The 19,306-nt window shown below is 41.1% G+C and overlaps 1 protein-coding gene across 1 annotated transcript in view; it reads left to right on the top strand.

The window, feature by feature from the left end:
• The first annotated feature begins 9,660 nt into the window (after nucleotides 1–9,660).
• The window catches only part of LOC146614810 (desmoglein-2.1-like), a 19,385-nt gene continuing 9,739 nt past the window's right edge, over nucleotides 9,661–19,306 (top strand). The window contains exons 1-10 of the mRNA XM_085376872.1: nucleotides 9,661–9,705; nucleotides 12,654–12,779; nucleotides 13,035–13,193; nucleotides 13,307–13,448; nucleotides 13,837–13,994; nucleotides 15,693–15,827; nucleotides 15,939–16,124; nucleotides 16,659–17,068; nucleotides 17,177–17,319; nucleotides 17,860–18,081. Coding sequence (XP_085232998.1) covers nucleotides 9,661–9,705; nucleotides 12,654–12,779; nucleotides 13,035–13,193; nucleotides 13,307–13,448; nucleotides 13,837–13,994; nucleotides 15,693–15,827; nucleotides 15,939–16,124; nucleotides 16,659–17,068; nucleotides 17,177–17,319; nucleotides 17,860–18,081 — 1,726 coding nt within the window. The remainder of the gene's footprint in view (nucleotides 9,706–12,653; nucleotides 12,780–13,034; nucleotides 13,194–13,306; nucleotides 13,449–13,836; nucleotides 13,995–15,692; nucleotides 15,828–15,938; nucleotides 16,125–16,658; nucleotides 17,069–17,176; nucleotides 17,320–17,859; nucleotides 18,082–19,306) is intronic.

The raw sequence follows: 19,306 nt of genomic DNA, 5'->3' as shown, positions 1-19,306 counted from the left end.
GCAGGTCAGGTGAGGTGAGATGGCGGCACAGGAGACTGGAAAGGGTGAGTTTTAACTGAGATACATGAAAAACACTTTGAATGCACATCTTGCATGACAGATTCAGCTGCACAGAGTCAGGGTTGATCAGAGCCTCTATTTTAAAAGGTCTAATAAGGTTAGGTGAGAGTTTGCATGATTCAGTGTGTAAGGGAACATACTTGATAGAGAGCCATACTTTGTGATCAGGTTAATAACGGGGTTCAGGAGTCCAACGATGGTCTGCACATTGTTTATTTCGCTCCTCGGTCTGAGCAGCCCGTGTCACCCTTAGAGTTGCTGACACCAGCTGAGATGGTGCTGAACTGACGACACAGAGCACTTACTTTCAATAGAAGAAAACAGGGGTGGCTAAGAGCCCCAGGATGATTTGAAGCATGAGTGTCCAGTGGGTGATGAAGTCAAAGAGTTGTAAGAATACTCTGTCCACACTAGCTGAGAGATGCAGGTCTGATAAGACTTGTTGCTGCAAGAAAGCCATTACTAAGACATCAGAATAAGACACAGAGGCTTGCCTGGGCGATGAAACACCGCCATGGACTGGAAGATGTTATTATGGACTGATGGAGCAAAATGTAAAACATGGAGGAGGAAGTGTGATGGTCTGGGCCTGTTTTGCTGGATCCAGGGTCGGTGACTTGTACAGAGTGATAGGCACCCTGAACCAGCTCCATGCAATACCTCTGGCATGTACCAAGTTGGTCAAGGGTTCATCCTACAGGAAGGTAATAACCCAGAACATAAGTCCAAGCTATGCCAGAACTACTTCAGGAAAAAAGAACAAGGTAAGCTTGAAAACAAAGAGTGGCCAGCACAGTCTCCAGACTTAAACCTCATCAAACTATGTTAACATTTTGTTTTTGTGGCCCGCAGTAAAGGTGTTTCCTGCCTGGCTGTGGTGCTCCTTGTTCGTTTGGGTCTCCTGAGTGACCAGAGACCAGAGAGACACTCTGAGCCAGAGAGACTGAAGTCCATGGCACCACGGAAAAAAGTGAAATTGAAATTGTAACAGGTTGATATAAAATTGTGAAAACTTGGCATCTTTGTCTTCCTTCTCATTATTAACCTAGCAAGGGCGAGTGGGGGATTTCTTTTTTTATTAGAGATTATGTATCGGAATTTCAGGAGCGGGACCACGTCTCCAAACACGCTCCCTCCAGTTGTCATCTATATAGGTTCCCCCAGTTCTGTAAGCTGTTCATTCTCGTTTACGTGCCCCACCCTCCCTCCCTCCTTGTTCTCAGTTCTTTAACTTCTTCATTTCTATTTAGTACATGGGGATCTGCCAGGCCCGGGAGCCGTCGCAGGTGGACGCGATGGAGGAGGCACACTTGCACACAGGAATTTTTTTCATCCCACATACAATTTGTTTACAAAATACCGATACTAGTTTAGGTCTGTGTGATATCCTAAGACCAAGGAACCACGGAGACCATGTTTAGCTCACAGTTGCTTCTTTATTACGAGAACCGGGGCATGCGCCCCCACAGACTGAAAGCTCCCCAACCACTGTTGCCCCCTGGTGGACAAATCCCTGCCACAACATAACATTCCTCCCCCCTTAAACTGGAACTACTCTGTAGTTTTAATCCCTACAGAAAATACCCATAACCAAAAACTTCACCTTTATAAAAAAAAAATGCAACAACCCCGTCCCCAGCCTTTATTTAAATTTCTTTAAAACCTTTAGTCCAACAGTCTTAGGTTAACCTATAACAGTTCACCGTAATCACGGCACAAAGTCTCTCAGGTGCTCCGGCTTTCTCTTGGTCCTTTGCGATCGCCGTAACCCAGTGGCAGGTGATTCCAGCGAATCACTACTCTCCATATGTGGCTTCACCACTGGTGTAACTTGCACCTCTATGTGTCTCTCATCCTCGTCTCCTGTCTCAGCGCTGATGTTTGGGGCTGCCTTTGGGGGCTCGCCTGGGTGGCCTTCAGGCATTCCTGCTGCCAGGCACGGCTCCAGGCGGGCAAACAGCTGATCGACGTGACGCCTCACCACTGTCCCATTGCCCAGCATCACCAAGTAGGAAACAGGCCCCGTCATCTCCTGTATAAGTCCTGGTATCCATTTGGGTCCTCTGCCATAGTTTCTGGTATATACTGTGTCCCCAATAACAAACATGCGTTCCTTGGCATGTCTATCATGATACCGTCTTTGGCTATCTTGTTTTGCTGTCACTTTTTGTTTCAAGTCAGGGTGTATGAGATCAAGAGTACACCTCAACTTCCGGCCCATCATCAACTCAGCGGGAGACTTCCCTGTTGTGGACTGTGGTGTGATTCTGTAACTAAACAGAGCCCTGTTTAACTTGGTTGCCAGAGTGTCTCCAGTACTCTTTTTCATGAGTTCTTTGAACGTTTGCACTGCTCTTTCTGCTAACCCATTGGAGGCGGGGTGATATGGAGCGGAGGTGACGTGAGTGATTCCGTTCTTTGCCATGAACTCTTTAGTTTGTGCACTTACAAAACACTGGGCATTATCTGAGACCACCATCTCAGGAAGGCCGTGCGTGCTGAAACAATTTCTCAGGCAGTCTATGGTTGCAGCTGCTGTAGCGGATGGAACTGTATACACATCTAACCATTTGGAGTGGGCGTCCACTATTACTAAGAACATTTTACCCAAAAACGGGCCTGCATAATCGATATGTATCCTTCTCCAGGGCTTTTCTGGCCACTCCCAGGGGTGTAGCGGTGCCTCTTGTGGCCTGTGTCTATGTTCTTGACATGTACTGCAGGACCTCACCTTGTCTTCAATGTCATTCTCCATATGCGGCCACCACATGTAGCTTCTGGCCAGGCCCTTCATGCGGCTCATTCCTGGGTGTGACTGATGTAGCTGTTCCAAAAGGGGGCGTCGACCTCGTTCTGGTATCACCACCCTCGCCCCCCACAGCACACACCCATCCTGCACACTCAGCTCCTGTTGTCTCTGTCTGTAGGGCTGAAAATTAGGATGCTGCGTAGTGGGCCATCCTCTCATAGCATACTCACGCACTCTGGAGAGTATGGGATCTTTGGTTGTCCATCTTTGCAGCTGCTCAGATGTCATCACGCCCTCCTGGTCCTGATCTACCATCAACACTTGGTCCTCAGCTGCCACCTCTTTAGGGAGGTTCTCTGGAAGAGGGAGACGACTCAGACCATCAGCATTACTGTTATTTTTGCCTTCTCTGTATTTAATGACATACTCATAGGCTCTTAATAACACTGCCCATCGCATGATCCTCTGTGACGCCATCTGAGGGACGGCCTTCAACTCATGGAACAAACTTATCAATGGCTTATGATCCGTGATAATCATGAACTTCCTGCCGTACAGGTACTTATGAAAATACTGTACACCAAATATCACAGCCAATCCTTCTTTATCCAGCTGTGAGTAGTTCTTTTCTGCTGCATTCAGGGTACGCGATGCAAACCCAATGGGTTTTTCCTGACCATCTGGCATGCGGTGAGCTAGTACTGCTCCCACTCCATAGGGGGACGCATCGCAAGAAAGAATTAAATCCTTTTGCTCATCATAGTGTACCAATACACTGCTTGACTGCAACAGTTCCTTTGATTCGCCGAAAACCTTCTCCTGTGCTGGTCCCCAACACCATGGTTCCCCCTTTCTCAGAAGCTTGTGCAGTGGGGCCAACAGTGTGGACAAGTTTGGCAAGAACTTATTATAGAAGTTCAACAACCCCAAATAAGCTTTGAGCTCTGTCACTGATTTTGGGGGTGGCGCCTCCTGCACTGCTTTCACTTTTGCCGGCACTGGATGTAAACCGGTCTTATCTACCCGATGTCCTAAAAATGTCACTTCCTTCTCCATGAATTGACATTTGCTCCTTTTTAAGCGCAGGCCCGCCTCCTCCAACCGCTGCAGCACTCCATCCAGTGTTTGAAGATGTTCTTTGTCATTCTTTCCCGTCAGGATGATGTCATCCAGATACACTGCGACATTGGTCAGACCTTGCAACACACTCTCCATGGTGCGCTGAAAAATGGCAGGACTTGAACTCACACCAAATGGCAACCTGGTGTATGTAAACAAACCCCTGTGTGTGTGTTCACTGTGACATACTTTCTAGATTCCTCATCAAGTACAACCTGTTGTATGCGTGACTCATATCTAACTTGGTGTATTTTTCTCCTCCCGCCAGCCCCGCTATCATGTCCTCCATTCGTGGAATGGGGTATTGTTCTACAGGCGACACCTTGTTAACAGTCAGTTTGTAGTCACCACAAATTCTGGCGCTGGAGTCTGGCTTTAGTATGGGTACAATGGGTGCGGCCCACTCTGAGAATTTCACTGGTTGGATGATTTTCTCCTCCAACAGTCTCTCCAGTTCCTGCTCCACTTTCTTTTTCATAGCAAACGGAACTGATCGGGGCTTATAGAAGCACGGTTTGGCATCCTTAGCTACATGTATCTTTGCCGCAAACCCCTTCAGCGTTCCCAACTCATCCTTAAACACTGTTTCATGTCTGGCCAGTATCCGCTGTAAGGCATCCTCTCCGCCTTCGATCTTATGTACAGGTTGCCAGTCTAATTGGAGGGCCTTAATCCATCCCCGACCCATCAAACTAGTTCCAGCCCCTTCAACCACCACCACATCCAGTGTTTTCTTACTGTCTCTGAATTCCACCTGCACTTGGGCTGCTCCCCACACGGGTACCTTGTGGCCTCCATACGTTCTCAGTTTGATTCCACACTTGCTTACTTTGGGCGCCTTACTGCCTTCAAAAAGTTTTTTAAATGACTCCTTCGACATGATAGTGTAACCACAGCCTGTGTCTACTTCAAATGTCACATTCTGTCCATTTACTTTTAGCTTCTGTCTGATGGGTTCTTCCCTTGGGATGCAAATCTCCTCATGCACATTATACATAGTCACACTTGCCTTTATGTGGTGCATTTCAGCTCCTTCTTCCTCACTCTCCACATTCTCCTCTTCCAAGAAATGGGCTTGTTTACCTTGTCTGCCACGCCCTCCTTTTTGTTCCATTTTCATTCGGCAGACCCTTTTTATGTGTTCCACCTTTCCACAGTTGTGGCATTTTTCTGAAACAAACCTGCAGTCCTTGGCCACATGATTTAGCCCTCCACATCTGTAGCACTTCCTGACAACCTGTTGTGACGTCGAGCCGCCGTCCTCCATCTTGTTCACGGCTCCTAATCCTTTAGTGAATCGCGACTGTTCTGTCATGCTCTTCAAATCCACAATGTCTCTGTTAGCAGCCTCCATTGCTTGAGCAAACTTCAGCGCCTTTTCAAATGTTAGCGAATCCTCTGCTAACAATCTGCGCTGTATTCTGTCGTCGCTTATTCCACATACTAAACGATCCCGCAGCATCACCGTCAGGGAGTCTCCAAAGTTAGTCCTGTGCGAGCTTCCTCAGCTCCGCTACATAATCGCCCACACTTTCCTCCGGCCTTCTATTCCGTGTGTTAAACTTCCACCGCTGCACAATTTCACTCGGCTTAGGGTGAAAATGATTGTTCAACAATCCCACCAACTCAGCATAAGAACGATCCCCTGGCTTGACCGGACTGAGTAGGTTCCTAATCAGGGCATAGGTCTGTGCGCCCACGCAACTCAACAGTACCGCTCGCTTCTTCTCCTCCTCCTTAATATCATTCGCCACAAAGAAGTAATCCAAAATCTCACAATATTCCTCCCAGGATTGCAGCTCGCTGTCGAACGGTGCCACCGAGCCCAAAGTGGTAGCCATTATTCCACACCGAGGGTTACGCTCCACTTCCCACAGATGCTAGCGCTGTACCACTTGCCAACCTCAGTTCATAAGTCACTTAGCACGGTGTAACTTCACAGCAAAACCTGGCTTTTACCCTCGTCGCCATATGTGATATCCTAAGACCAAGGAACCACGGAGACCATGTTTAGCTCACAGTTGCTTCTTTATTACGAGAACCGGGGCATGCGCCCCCACAGACTGAAAGCTCCCCAACCACTGTTGCCCCCTGGTGGACAAATCCCTGCCACAACATAACAGTCTGGTTGAAACACAAACCACTGGGTCAAAGACCCAGAATCATCACACTTATGCTTCAGCCAGCTACACAAAGGGTTTGCTTTCTTGCCTCTTTTATTAGTTTTTTTTCTGCTTTGCTATATCAGTGTTAGTCCCTATGAGACCATTGATTCTTGCAGCATTAAGTGTTGTGATTTTTTGATTCAAGTGAAGTGCTTTTTGAACTTTTTGAAAGCAACTGACTCACATAGTTATGTTGATATCCCAGTCTCAATAAACATATTCCGCAATGCTTCCGCTTGTTTGTGATGCTCCTACGAACTGACCAGTAGCCATCAGGTTGCTGTTAGAAGCACTGCATTAAAGAAGAAATAAAATAAAATGTAAAAAATAAAAAAAAGAGAAAAGCACTGTGTGTTTTGTTTTTTGTTTTGTTTTCTACAAACAAAAAAACAGTCATATTCAAAGTAATCTCAAATTAGACTCTTGCACTTTCTCCCAATGTTTCCTGACATGATGATGCACTTGCCATCTGCTGGCATAATGCAACACAACAAGAAAAAAAAAATAGAAACTAGACTTCACATTAACCGTGGACTATTGTTTGACGCACACAAAAACAAAGAACTAAAAAAAACTAAGCACGTTTTCTCGATTATTTTAGTTGATTTTAATTCGTTTCGGGAACGCTCAATACAGTTTCAGTTAGTTTTCCTTTTTTCACAAACCCTTGTTTGTATTTATTTGAGTTAAAAAAAATGTTTATTTAGTTCTAGTTATTTTGTTGTTTTTCATTAATGATAATAACCTTACTAGTCAAAACTTGAATCCTACAGTGCCACCTTGCCAGGTTGAAGACAGGTTAAAGCTTAAGCCCCCTCCCCAGAACAAACCATACATGCATCAATCATCTAACCTTAATCGATATTTCTATTATCATGACAAAGATATTCTATTTACTACTTCTAATGATTTTATTCAAATATAGAAGTTAGTTCACAATGATAAAAATACCAAACAAAAGACTGTCAAACTCTCCTTTGTTTTTTAAGTACTTGGTAAGCTTTCAGTTCCACCCTAATATAGAAAGACTTGGAATTTGCCACTTCATGTTTGACGCTCTGTACCTCCAATATAGTGGCAACCTGGAGCAGAACAGCCTCCCAACATTCCAGCCGGATGAAGGCTAATGAAGCGTTGAAGCTTTCCATCCAATTGGTTTGGGAAAAATGTTCATTTCTCAATGCATATGTGAGAAATTAACATTTGTTTTTTGTGGTCTATTCATCGAATTTATTTATTAATGTGTAATTACTAAAATTCGTACTTTTGTTACGTCCTGCAAGGCAGATTATGTAGAGAAGAGAGTGTGGACCCAAGAGCAGACACTGAAGACTGACTTACTGAGAGAGAGCTTTATTTACAGTAGGAGGCAACATACAAACAAGAGAAGAGAATGGCCATAACTTAAACTAAGAAAAACCTAAACTAGGAATGCTAACAAAAAGATGCAACCAGAGACAAAGATCTAGGAAAAACCTGAAACCTGGAGGGAACAACAGCAGGACAAACGCAGATGAAACACATCAACTCCGAAAGTTGGTGGATGATATCACTCTCATTGGTTTGATCCAGAATGATGACAGTCCGCATACAGACAGGAGGTGGACCAGATGTTGCACTGGTGCAGGCAGAACTACATAGAGCTGAACCAGTTCAAGACTGTGGAGATGAAGGTGGACGTTTGGATGACCAAATGATTCCTGCAGCTAGTGAGTCAGTGATGTAGCTCTCTATTGCCTCTCTCTCAGGCTTTAGAAAGTCTATACAGCCGACTGGTGGGCAATAGAGCACCAGGAAATAAGTTAATACTGCAGTCATTGGGACGGTGAGGCAGAGGAGAAAGATTCAGTAATGGAAATACTGGGCATAGTGGACCGCAGACAGGTTTTGTAACACCAGGTACTGCAACCAGAAACGCAATTCTTAGCCCAATCGATTTGCAGATTATGATGGCTAAGCCAGGGACAGCCGAGAACCAATGGAGTACCAGGGGCATGGAACAAAAACAGGTTGACCTCCTCCACATGATTGAAGGACACAGGCTCTGAGCAAGAGTCTCAGAGCCTTTGATCAGCACAGCGCACGAGTGAGTGTGGGTCATATACAGTAATTTTTCTTGGCAGGTAAGACCAGGCAGGGAAACATCTTGAGTGGTGAACCCTAGTATCCCCACAGTTACTGACAGGCAGACTCTTTTGGCTGCGACGGGCAAGTATCAATTTAGTGTCCTCTTTTCCCACAACAGAAACACTCACCCGCCAGCAGTCTTCTCCCCCGGTTGGAATGGGATAGCGTAGCTGGTCCGAGCTGCATCGCCTGCTCCTCCCCGTCAGTTTTGAGTACCACCTGAGCCCATTTTAGCGCTTGTCCCATCAGCAGCTCCACCATGAATGAAACCTTGGCACTGTCTGAGGAAAAGGTGCGATTCTGCTGCCTAAAAACAAGCGCACGTTGGGTGAGAAATCCCCCACTTTTCTCCAACTCTACCGAAAACTTATCTGGTGTCTGCAGTTGCTGCTACCACGGAACAGGGGGAGGAGAGGGAGGAAGAGGACAGGAGGCAGCAACATGTAGCGTTGATGGTGGAGGTGAACAAATTCCAACATTGGAGCACTGGGTCTGAAACACACCTTAAAACTCTAAACATTTTCTCATGGAGATGCAGTTGGCAAGAACGGGGCCCAAATGCAGGAATTTCTGATCCAAGACAATACATTTATTTACAGTGAGAATGTGAACAATAGTGAAACACTTTCAAAGACATGGCTCCAACCTTGGATAATTACAAACGCTCCACTCCCACCATGACACACTCCTCTCTAGGTTCCTAACAACACAAGATGTACTGTAGAGGTTAGTTTAGTGTACTCAGTCACAACACGTAAAGATAATTTCCACTCAACAATCCAGCATCAACAGAAGGTCGGCCACACAATTAAATAGTTGCCACTAACGAGGGTACTCAGTGGCAGCTGGTGAGTGTTGATGGAAGACGGGTGTGGCTGGCTTCAGCGTGGGAAATACCTTTTGGCCTGATGATGCCCATAAACTGGCACGCATGAATGAACGCACGCACGCACGCACGCACACACATAAAGGAGGAAACAGGGGCCCGGGAGGGGAGCCAACAAAAAACACAAAAACAAACAAGAAAAGGAAGGGAAGTGTTATCCATCCGCCTGGTGAGGTTAGTGCAGGAGTAAATAATTTCACATGTTTAAATTATCTTTAAAATTGTAAGGTATCCTGTGTTACTATGCGTTTTTTATGTTTATGAGCTTATAAGAACAATTGGGTGTGGCTTACTTTGCACTTGGCAGGTTACACGCATGCGCTCAGTGAATGCCACACCTGCACGAAACAGCCAGGGTGTTGCCTTTGTTGAGTGTGTGTAACGCCCACGTGTCTTTTGTATCGCAGTAAAAGTTGTTGGCGTTGGCGTGATGTTTTTCTTTTCCAAGTCTTAAGTAGATGCCAGTGAAATTGATAGTCGTTTGACAGCTTTTATCCAGACAGTAAGAAACTCTCCATGCCGCTGGGAGACTCCCCTGAGACGTTTCTTCAGTCATGATTCGGATTTGTTGGCCCGTGTTTGTGTTGCTACTTTTTGTGGTGAGTCCAGAAAGACTTTTGTGTCGATTAGAAAAGACTTTCATATGGAAAGTAGTTTTTTTTCTATGAAACAAGCTTAATTCATAATGTGATTCTTTTGTTGCTTTTATTATTTAGGTTTTTCATCTTTTTAAAACATAAATCAATCAAAATGTATAATAGATTAAAGACAACAAATTATAGTCAAGCATTTTTAAATCTAATCACAATTATGAATAGTAAAATTAGCATCATCGTGATTTCAGCAGGCAATATGAAGCAAAACCGGTGCTAAAAAGCGATCGTCTGCTAAAACGTGATGCCGTGTCAAGGTAGTTATCCCGGAGATAATTTGTAATAAATAAAATCAAATATGTGTTATAAATAATATCAAGCTGAACCTGCCGCAATTTCCTCCCCCTGTCCAAATCATTGACAAATGTGGTTTGAGAATCTGGTATATTGAGCGTTAGTTTAGAAAAGTCGACTTCCCGCAGACGTGATTATGCGCTTATCAAGCAAAACGTCCTCAGTTTGCTGAAATAATCCCCTCCGGCACAACGTGACAACAATAGATGTATAATTTTCTGTCGTGACCCAAACAAATGAACGGCAATGTAATGACATTCGTCTTTAACTTTTTTTTACTAAAGTAAAATATCAGCCATGACTGTTGGTTGGAATTGAGGCGGAGTCGACTGGATCCGCTGTCCTTGCCCAGGGCGCGCTCCAGAAGGGGAAACAGATTGTGTCGGGGGCAGCTTCACTGGCAAGACCCCGGTGTTTGCCATAAAATGATTGCTCACATTTAAACTGTTATAAATGACTTGCTTGATCTATAATCTGTCAAAAAATAGATCAAACACATCTCTCCTAAAATATATCAAGTAATTTTGAGGTAGAGGGAGCATCCCTATCAGAAGCTCTAATCAATTTTTGGAAAGTGACTGTTACTTATCCTGTTATTTATCCCGGCAAAAAGTGCCATTGACATTAAAAATGTATTTTTCGGGAGAGAGCTGGCTAGCAGAAGTTGTAACAAATAGAGCAGAACTGTGATGTGATAGGTTACCAAGGAGGACTGGATTGATTATAATATGGTTAAAATGATGCAGTCATAAAGATACTTCAAAAAGGAATAGTTCTTCTATTTTATATCTAACCCAGGGGTCTCAAACTCGCGGCCCAGGGACCACTTACGACTGTGTCACCCCTACTGTATATTGCTGTGAAAAAATATAATGCGATTTGGCCCTTTAGGTGTTTTTTCTTTGGGAGGATTTGTCTGTTGCTGAGTGCAATGTTAAAATAAGTTCTGTAAAAAGCAAAAAGTATATATTTTATATGAAGGCAATATGAGCAGAGAGTACAAACATCTTGAAGGACCGGGTGTGTTAGTTCAGTGACAGTTATTTGTAAAGAAAACAATTCTCACTAACAGTCAAAACCTAATGTGTACTCTTATGTCTGCATTTGTATTTTGTTAAATACGAACAAAATCATAGCAGAAGTGCTGGACCGTGTCTAGGCAGAAAGAGAGTATCAGTTTGTGTATTTGGTAATTCACTGAAAGGCTTCAGTTAAGAGTGAGGGGAAAAAAAGATTTGCACTCATGTTTGCAGTTTTCTCTTGTTATACAATATTTAAAGTTTAAAAAAACAAACCACTGCATTTTTAGACATATTTGTGGGTGTATTCTTGGGGGTTTTTCTTACTATTTGAACACGTAAGCAGCCCTCCAATAAGAAGACTGCGCAAGCAGTGGCCTACAGCTCATTAAGTTTGAGACCCCTGAATCTAACCCATTCATAAATCCTGTTCACTAAGGTCTGTTTAACAGTATAAGTAAGCATTGTAGACTACAAAACACACACAGAAAACTCTGAAATCACTTTTTTTCAGTCGCTTTTTGGCACAACACTGGCTTACACTCTAGTTCAGCCTCTGCATTAACTAGGCCAGCTTGGACACGCCTGAGCTTTTTTCCCCCTTTGTACTATTTTACCTTTTTACCGAACTAAAGTTGTTTGGTGTTGCTTGAATCAAGATGTGATTCGGATAGAATAGCTATTGGCATTCAGACCGCAAACTCAAAAGTAAAAAACTCTCAGGAAAAATTCTGTTGTTCATAACTGAATGTTATTATTATCTATAACTGTTGATTCTTCACTTTACATTCTGAAAAACCATTAGGTCACTATAATAAATACATTTGGTTTCATAGTTATAAAAGTGTGGGAAATAAGGTTCTGACCTCAGAGAGATTTCTTCAAGTGAATAGAGAGTTGTTTTTAAGTGCTCTGAATGAGTTATTTGATGGCAGTAAAAGTATACAACCACTCCTTACTTTTCTTCTCATTATTACCTTACATGCTTCAACTGAACCTTTCCAGTAGTGGCAAGAGATGTGTCAGCTTTTGTGTGTGGGAAAGCTAGCAGCTTTATAGCCCCTGCAAGGTGTGTGTTTTTACATGCACAGTTTAATAGCATCTTGATTTATGATTAGTTCACAATGTACCCTGCAGAGTTTGTTGGCTGGCTGAGACACCACACATGCATGCATACACACACATATTTACATACGTGTGTGTGTGTGTGTGTGTGTGTGTGTGTGTGTGTGTGTGTGTGTGTGTGTGTGTGTGGCGAGCATGTATGTGTGACAACTCAGCCAGAGCAAGAATTTTTGAAAGTAAAGACCTGAAACTTTCCTGCTGTGAGTGAATTATTCGCCAAGTCATATTTTACCTGCTAAAGACAAGAAGATTGACAAACAATTGCAGACTGTTGCTTTTAAGGTTTTTCAAACTGATATATAACAAAAACCTGATCTTTAAGCATCTCTCTAGGTTTTAAATTACAGACAGTAATTCCAAGAAATGCTTGACAAGGATTAAAAATGGGTGTTCTTGTTTTCTTTAAATGGCTGGTGATTTCTCCAAACATGTTTAAGCGTATGTGTTGTATTTCAGGTCCAGGCTGTTGTGACGAAAGCCAAATCTGGAGACAGTCTAATAAGAAGAAAAAGAGCCTGGCTTCCCCCACCAGTGAAATTGGAGGAAAATGTGGACCACACACAAAAGACTTCTGTTGCCAGGGTGAGTCATTGATTTAGTTTTTTATTCCTTTTTATTTTGATGATCTTTTAATTTTTTATTTTAATTAAATTGATTAAAATAATTTTTATTAGGGTTAGAAAATCATGATATACAATATATTAAGGTTTTTAGCATTAACATACTAAGATATGAGGAATCTATAAGGAATCTGTGTTGTCTTTGTTGTTGTTATTGTCCTATGATTATGACATATTTGTGAATTATGCTATGCTTAGCTTTTCATCTCATTTTCAGATTCATTCAGATTTAGATGATGGTAAAGGAAATCTCAAATACTTCCTGAATGGCCGTGGCGCAAACCAAGATCCCTTCCATGTGTTTGTAGTTCACGAAAGAACTGGATTTATTCGTGTGACCCAATTACTTGACAGAGAGTTCATCAGTATGTACAATGTGAGTGAGACAAAACGGTTATTTTCCATCATGACTTCAGTGCATTCCGTATCAACAGTTTACATAAATATTTGTAACGTCTTAATTAAACCTAACGAGGTTTCCAATTTTAGCTTTCTGGTGTTGCTAGGTACAATGATGGCACTCTGGCAGAGGAAAACATCGACGTACGATTCAAGGTTACTGATCAGAATGACAATGCACCAGTGTTTGAAGACGTCTATACTGGGCGTGTGGATGAGCTTACACCGAGAGGTTAGTGCTTCGTTTTTATGAAAATTCCTCACTAATCACTATCCGGCATGTGATGACTCCATATTCCCATATGACTTTTCAATTAATAAATGAAAACAAAGTTTTTGTTTTTGTTACATTGCTTACAGGTTGAACTTACTTAAATGTAATGTTATACTCAAACTAAACAATGTATTATGGAACAGGGTGTTTTTTTTAATGTACATCAGCTGTGAGATGGGTTGTGTTGAAGGTATTAGGCGATACTAGAACTCTTGATGTTGTCTGTGTAGATTCTCCATCATCCAGGTCGTCGTAGTCTCAACTTTTGAAGATGCCACAGAGAGGTTTTGTTTGTTTGTTTTTGTTTTTTGAGAAATTAAAATGTCATTCCTTGATATGCTTACAGGGACTTTTGTTATGAAAGTCACGGCAACGGATGCCGATGAACCAGACAATCCCAATTCCCAGGTTTTTCATACCATCATAGACCAGACACCACCTCATGACATGTTTTACATGAACAGTGACGGGTCCATCTTCATCAAAAACAAATTAGACAGAGAGGTATGAACTAAACCCCACACCAGTTTCAGAGCTATGTAGTTAATTTTTTATTTGAATTTTGATATTTAATGATAATAATAATCATAATCATAATATGATTATTAATAATACAATCAGATGTTAGAATAATTATTCTAGCATCTGGATTTTAAAGTCCAAGTTCAGTAAATACATAATGTTTATTAGAGTAATGAGCAGTGATGTTAATCAACTGATATTTCTATTATTTGCCAAAAATAATTATCATCTTGGTTATTAACCATTTTATTGCAGCTCAGGTAATTTGTTTTTTGTTGTTGTTGTTAAATTCCACACTCTGGAATTCTGTTTTTATACATATGCCTTACCCTAATCTCAACAAACAACTTGGTTATCCATATATTCAGTAAACTGCTTAGAACAGCATTTTTACAGAACACCTGACCGTGAGTACGGAGAAAATATGAGAAAGTTTGCAAACATTAAACCTTTTAAACAGTTAAAACATGATATGTAATATATTTGGTGCTTAATGAAAACTCTGGATTTCAAAGTGTGTGTGTGTCTGTGTGTGTGTTATTTTTATTTTACCCTAAAAAAAAGTTCAAAAGTACAAAGTTCAAAATATAATTTATGGGCCCTTCAAAGATGTCTACTAAATATAAATTCTACTGGAAAAAACCGTATCTAACCAAACAAAGTATATCCACCTTAACTCACAAGCTACGTCCACACTAATGCATTTTCGTTTGAAAACGCATCGTTTTCTCTACATTTTGGCCTCCCGTCCACACTGAGATGGCGTTTTCAAAACGCTCTCAAAACTCAAAACGCTCTCAGTATGTACATGCTCCAGATAGCTTTTCTTCAAATTCTTTAATTCTCACTCACTTTTGCAACTTTGTACTTTTGTGTTACTCGCAGCAACAACTCCACCTCATTGTTAGTCCATTTAAAAAAACTCTGTGCTTTTCCTCGACATTTTGCCGTGACGTTTCAAAGAGATGGAAAGTAAATAAATGGCAGACAGAAATGAGGCAGGCCGAATCTTCTTGCTTTTCATGCATGCGCAATACTGGAACATAAGCGCTTTCAGCCGTTTCAATGTGGACGCACAACTCTGTGAATACGACTGAAAACGCTAGTGTGGATGTGGAGCGTTTTCAGACAAAAATGCCATTTTTAAATCTATCCGGGCTAGTGTGGACGTAGCACAAACTGACCTAACCACAAAGACGCTGCAGGGTTACCTTTATAGTGGTTTGGCCATAATATTTACATACAATAGGGGAAACAGAACAAACACCAATAACTTAAACTGACTTATACTTGTAAATGGGAAGTTTTAGAACAAAGTGACTAATGAAACTTCAATCTGTGTGGAAGCTGGGGGGAAAAGTCATGAAACTTTGTTCTGGTCTTTGTGACCAGAACAAAGAGACTTGGAGTTAGAGAAACAGTCTTTTTAGTACGAGCTCCTATGATCCTTCTCTAATCCTGCACTGGAGAACATGAGGCAAAGGCAAATTCATGGACTATACTAGTCACCAAATTTATATCAGTGGACAGTTTTTGTTTTTTCCCCTTTGATCACTGAAAGTGTTCCTGGTTAGCTATTTTGCCTACCTACCTAATGGATAGCTAACCAGAAATATTGCTACAGTAAAGTGTGATGCAGTCTCTCTAAGAAATTAGTAACTTATCGGTCTGTGATTTCAGAAATGTGATCAGTATATCTTGACAGTAAAAGGTCAGGACCTAAATGGTAAACCAGAGGGGAACACTGGAACTACCACTGTTACTATAGCTGTTGGTGATGTGAATGACAACCTACCAACTCTGGAAAAAGAGCAGGTAGTTTTCTTTCTTGCTCTCTTTTAAATCAACTGTGTAGTTATTTACAAATATATGCAACATATTGCTGAAATAACCCCTATGATTTTTTTTTATATTCTCCACCTATAGTATGAAGGTAGCATTGAGGAGAACACAGAAGGTGTGGAGGTGATGAGGATCAAAGCACAGGACCTGGACCTGCAAGGCACTGACAACTGGGAAGCTGTATTTGATATTGTCAAGGGCAACGAGGCTGGGTATTTTAGCATTAAAACAGATCCCAACACCAACGAGGGAATCCTAATGCTTGATAAGGTACTGCAGTTTGAAATGAAACATGTTGTTGTTATTATTATTATTATTATTATTATTATTATTATTATTATTATTAATCCTAGTCTTTAATACAGCATAAAAACAATGCAAATAGAAATCTTGATATCTCAGAGCATATGCATTTTAAACACCAAATCTGGTGGAATAGTCCAGTGTCCGTTTGATCAAATTGTCCGGCAAACTGTACTGTCCAGAAAAACAAATACATGTTTTATATTGTGAAATAGTTAAATTTTTTCGGTTAGTTAAGTAGTGCATGCCCATGAGATCATCATCTCTTATCTGACTGTTCTTGGGTCTGCCTAAAATTTTGTCCATATAATTATGAATAGAATTTCTGTATATCTTTGACATTTTCTTTAACCTCATGTACTAATTGGCAGTAAGTTTGTGAATTATTAATGATTAATTGTTTTCATTTAACTCAGGAAGACCATTAATAAATGCAAACATCTGTCATTATTATGATGAATTGTAACAGATAATCTTTGTTTCTGTCTGTCATCTGTGTAGGCTGTGGACTATGAAGATGTAAAAGACATTGAACTTGGACTATCTGTGAGGAACAAGGCTCAGCCATATGGATCTGGGACAAGTGCTGGAATAACTATTGGAGGAGGGGGGGGAGGAGCAGGGGGAGGAGGAGGAGGAGCAGGGGGAGGAGGAGGAGGAGCAGGGGGAGGAGGAGGGGGTGGTGGAGGAGCAGGGGGTGCAACTGGAGCTGCTGGGATTTCTGGTGGGACACCCTTTAAAACCTATCCTATCAAAATCAATGTGAAGAACCAGCCTGAAAGGGCAAAGTTTGATCCCAAAGTTAAAGCCATTCATGTCTCAGAGGGAAGCACCTCCTTCAACATTAAAGATGTTATTGCCAGCTACCCTGCAATAGATGGAGACACTAGGAAACCCGCTCAAAATGTCAGGTCAGTGCATATACAAATAAGTGCACATTAAAGCCACTAAAACTAAACTACAGTGTCAATTTCACCTTTTATTCACCGTAATAACAATATAGCTTATTTCTGCTGTAGGTATATTAAGGGATTCGACCCTAACAACTGGCTAACTATTGACCCAGTCACAGCTGAGATCAAACTGAACAAGATGCCTGACAGGGAATCTCCACACTTGGTCAATGGGACATATTTTGCCAAGATACTCTGCGTTTCAGAAGGTATGCTGCTTTACTGTATAAATGCCGACACTTCAAAAATTATTTACGTAAGGGGAGTACCCTTGAAAAGTAGCTTTGGAATTGCAACCCCTGGGAATTTCTCACTTATTAGTCAAGCCAACTTCCTTTACTGTGAAATTAAAAAACATAAATGTAACACAACCGGTGATAGTTTTTACTAAACATAATATTGTAAACAAATTGCCTGATATTTTGTAGACGAAAAAATTATTATTTACTGTCAGGGTATTGATGCATGATTAAAAACCTAATGCAACATAACTACAAGTGCATCACATTGCTGGCTAAATACATCTGTACGGTCTGTATAATGCCGACTTGTCATGAATAAAAACAAAATGGCTATTCAGCAGTAAGATTCATGTAAATAAACAAAATCAATATTAGTTTTACTTTTTGTCCAAAAATAGTAATAGTAAAGCAAATAGTTCTTGAACTTATCTCTGACAAAATGGACATAATCAAAGGAAAAATGTTAAATTCTTGCTTTTTATTTCTTTTTTTTTTTTAATTTACCAGACACACCTGATAAAACAGCCACTGGCACCATAGCCATCCAAGTGGAGGATTTTAATGACCACTGCCCCATCTTGACAAGTAACATGGAGACTATGTGCACAACAGTGGATGCTGTTATAGTGAACGCTAATGATGAGGATGCATTTCCCAATGGACCTCCTTTTGTGTTTGAGATCCTCCCAGAAGGCACTAAGGGAAAATGGCAAGTGGAGCATCTTAATGGTGAGTAGAAAACATCACCACAATATCATGAGTGTGGTACATTCAGAGACTGAACCACCGACTGGCCAAAGAAGATGAGTGTGTACTTGCTCTCTTCTCTGTGTTAACTTCTTCTTGTCCAAATTTATCGGACTTTTTACAGTTAAGAAATAGACTCCAAGGAAACGATGGCTCAAATGTGATTGGTCACGTTCAAAACAGTACCACAACAAACCTATCTGACGAACTGTTTTCAAAAAAAAAAAATTGAAATAAACAAAATGAACTTTAATTGCAGATACGGTGCTTTATTTAAGTGATTTAGCAAGGGAAAAGCAAATGGCTCAATCAGTTAATAATAATCACATAATTAAATCAATTTAAATTTTAGAAAAAAGTAAAAATCTTAAATAATCAAATCTAAATTGTTGCTGTATATCTATTGGTTTTATTGAAGTTTTAGTGGAAGAAAGAGAAGACGCTCTGGCTATAGAGGATCTTCTGCTCGCTATGACAAAACTACAAAGAAATAACGGCTAATGGTTACCTGCAAAGAGTTTTATACATCCTCTTCCCTCCACCTTTCCATCTTCACATGGCCAATATTTGCATCCAGTCACTTGATGTGACATCTCACCTTCTCCCTGTGACCTCTCACATAAAAGTTTTGACCACTTTCTAGCAAAAGCTACTTTATTACAGTTATCACATTAGTTCACTATATTTCACTTCAATTTGCATGATTCCTTTTTACTTCTGTATATGTATATACATATATACACAGTCCAGATCGAAAGTTTAAGACCACTTGAAAAATGGCAAAAAATCATATTTTGCATGGTTGGATCTTAACAAGGTAAAATGTAGAGCTTTCAACATGCTACAAGAAGAAATGGGAGTGAGACAAAACATTTTTTTGAGCATGTAATTTATTGAAAACAACACTTAAACTGAAATAGGCTGTTTTACAGCTGATCAAACGTTTAGGACCACATACCTTTAAAAGGCCAAATCTGTGCAGAAATGTGGATTCATTGTCTTTTTCTGTCAGGTGGTCACACTGTCATGACCTTCTGACGTCAAAGGCAAAAAAAACTTTTCCCAATTTGAACGTGGTTGGGTTGTTGAACTGCACAAGTATGGTCTCTTGCAGCACACCATCACTGCTGAGGTGGGGCACAATAAGACAGTCATTTGGAATTTCTTAAATGATCCTAAGGATTGTGGAACAAAAAAGTCAAGTGGA

Source organism: Diplotaxodon limnothrissa, linkage group LG17 (genome assembly GCF_057381915.1).
Source record: "Diplotaxodon limnothrissa isolate DT_005_m linkage group LG17, D_limnothrissa_male_GT1.1, whole genome shotgun sequence".
NCBI classification, from domain to species: domain Eukaryota; kingdom Metazoa; phylum Chordata; class Actinopteri; order Cichliformes; family Cichlidae; genus Diplotaxodon; species Diplotaxodon limnothrissa.
This window is presented reverse-complemented; position numbering and strand designations above follow the sequence as displayed.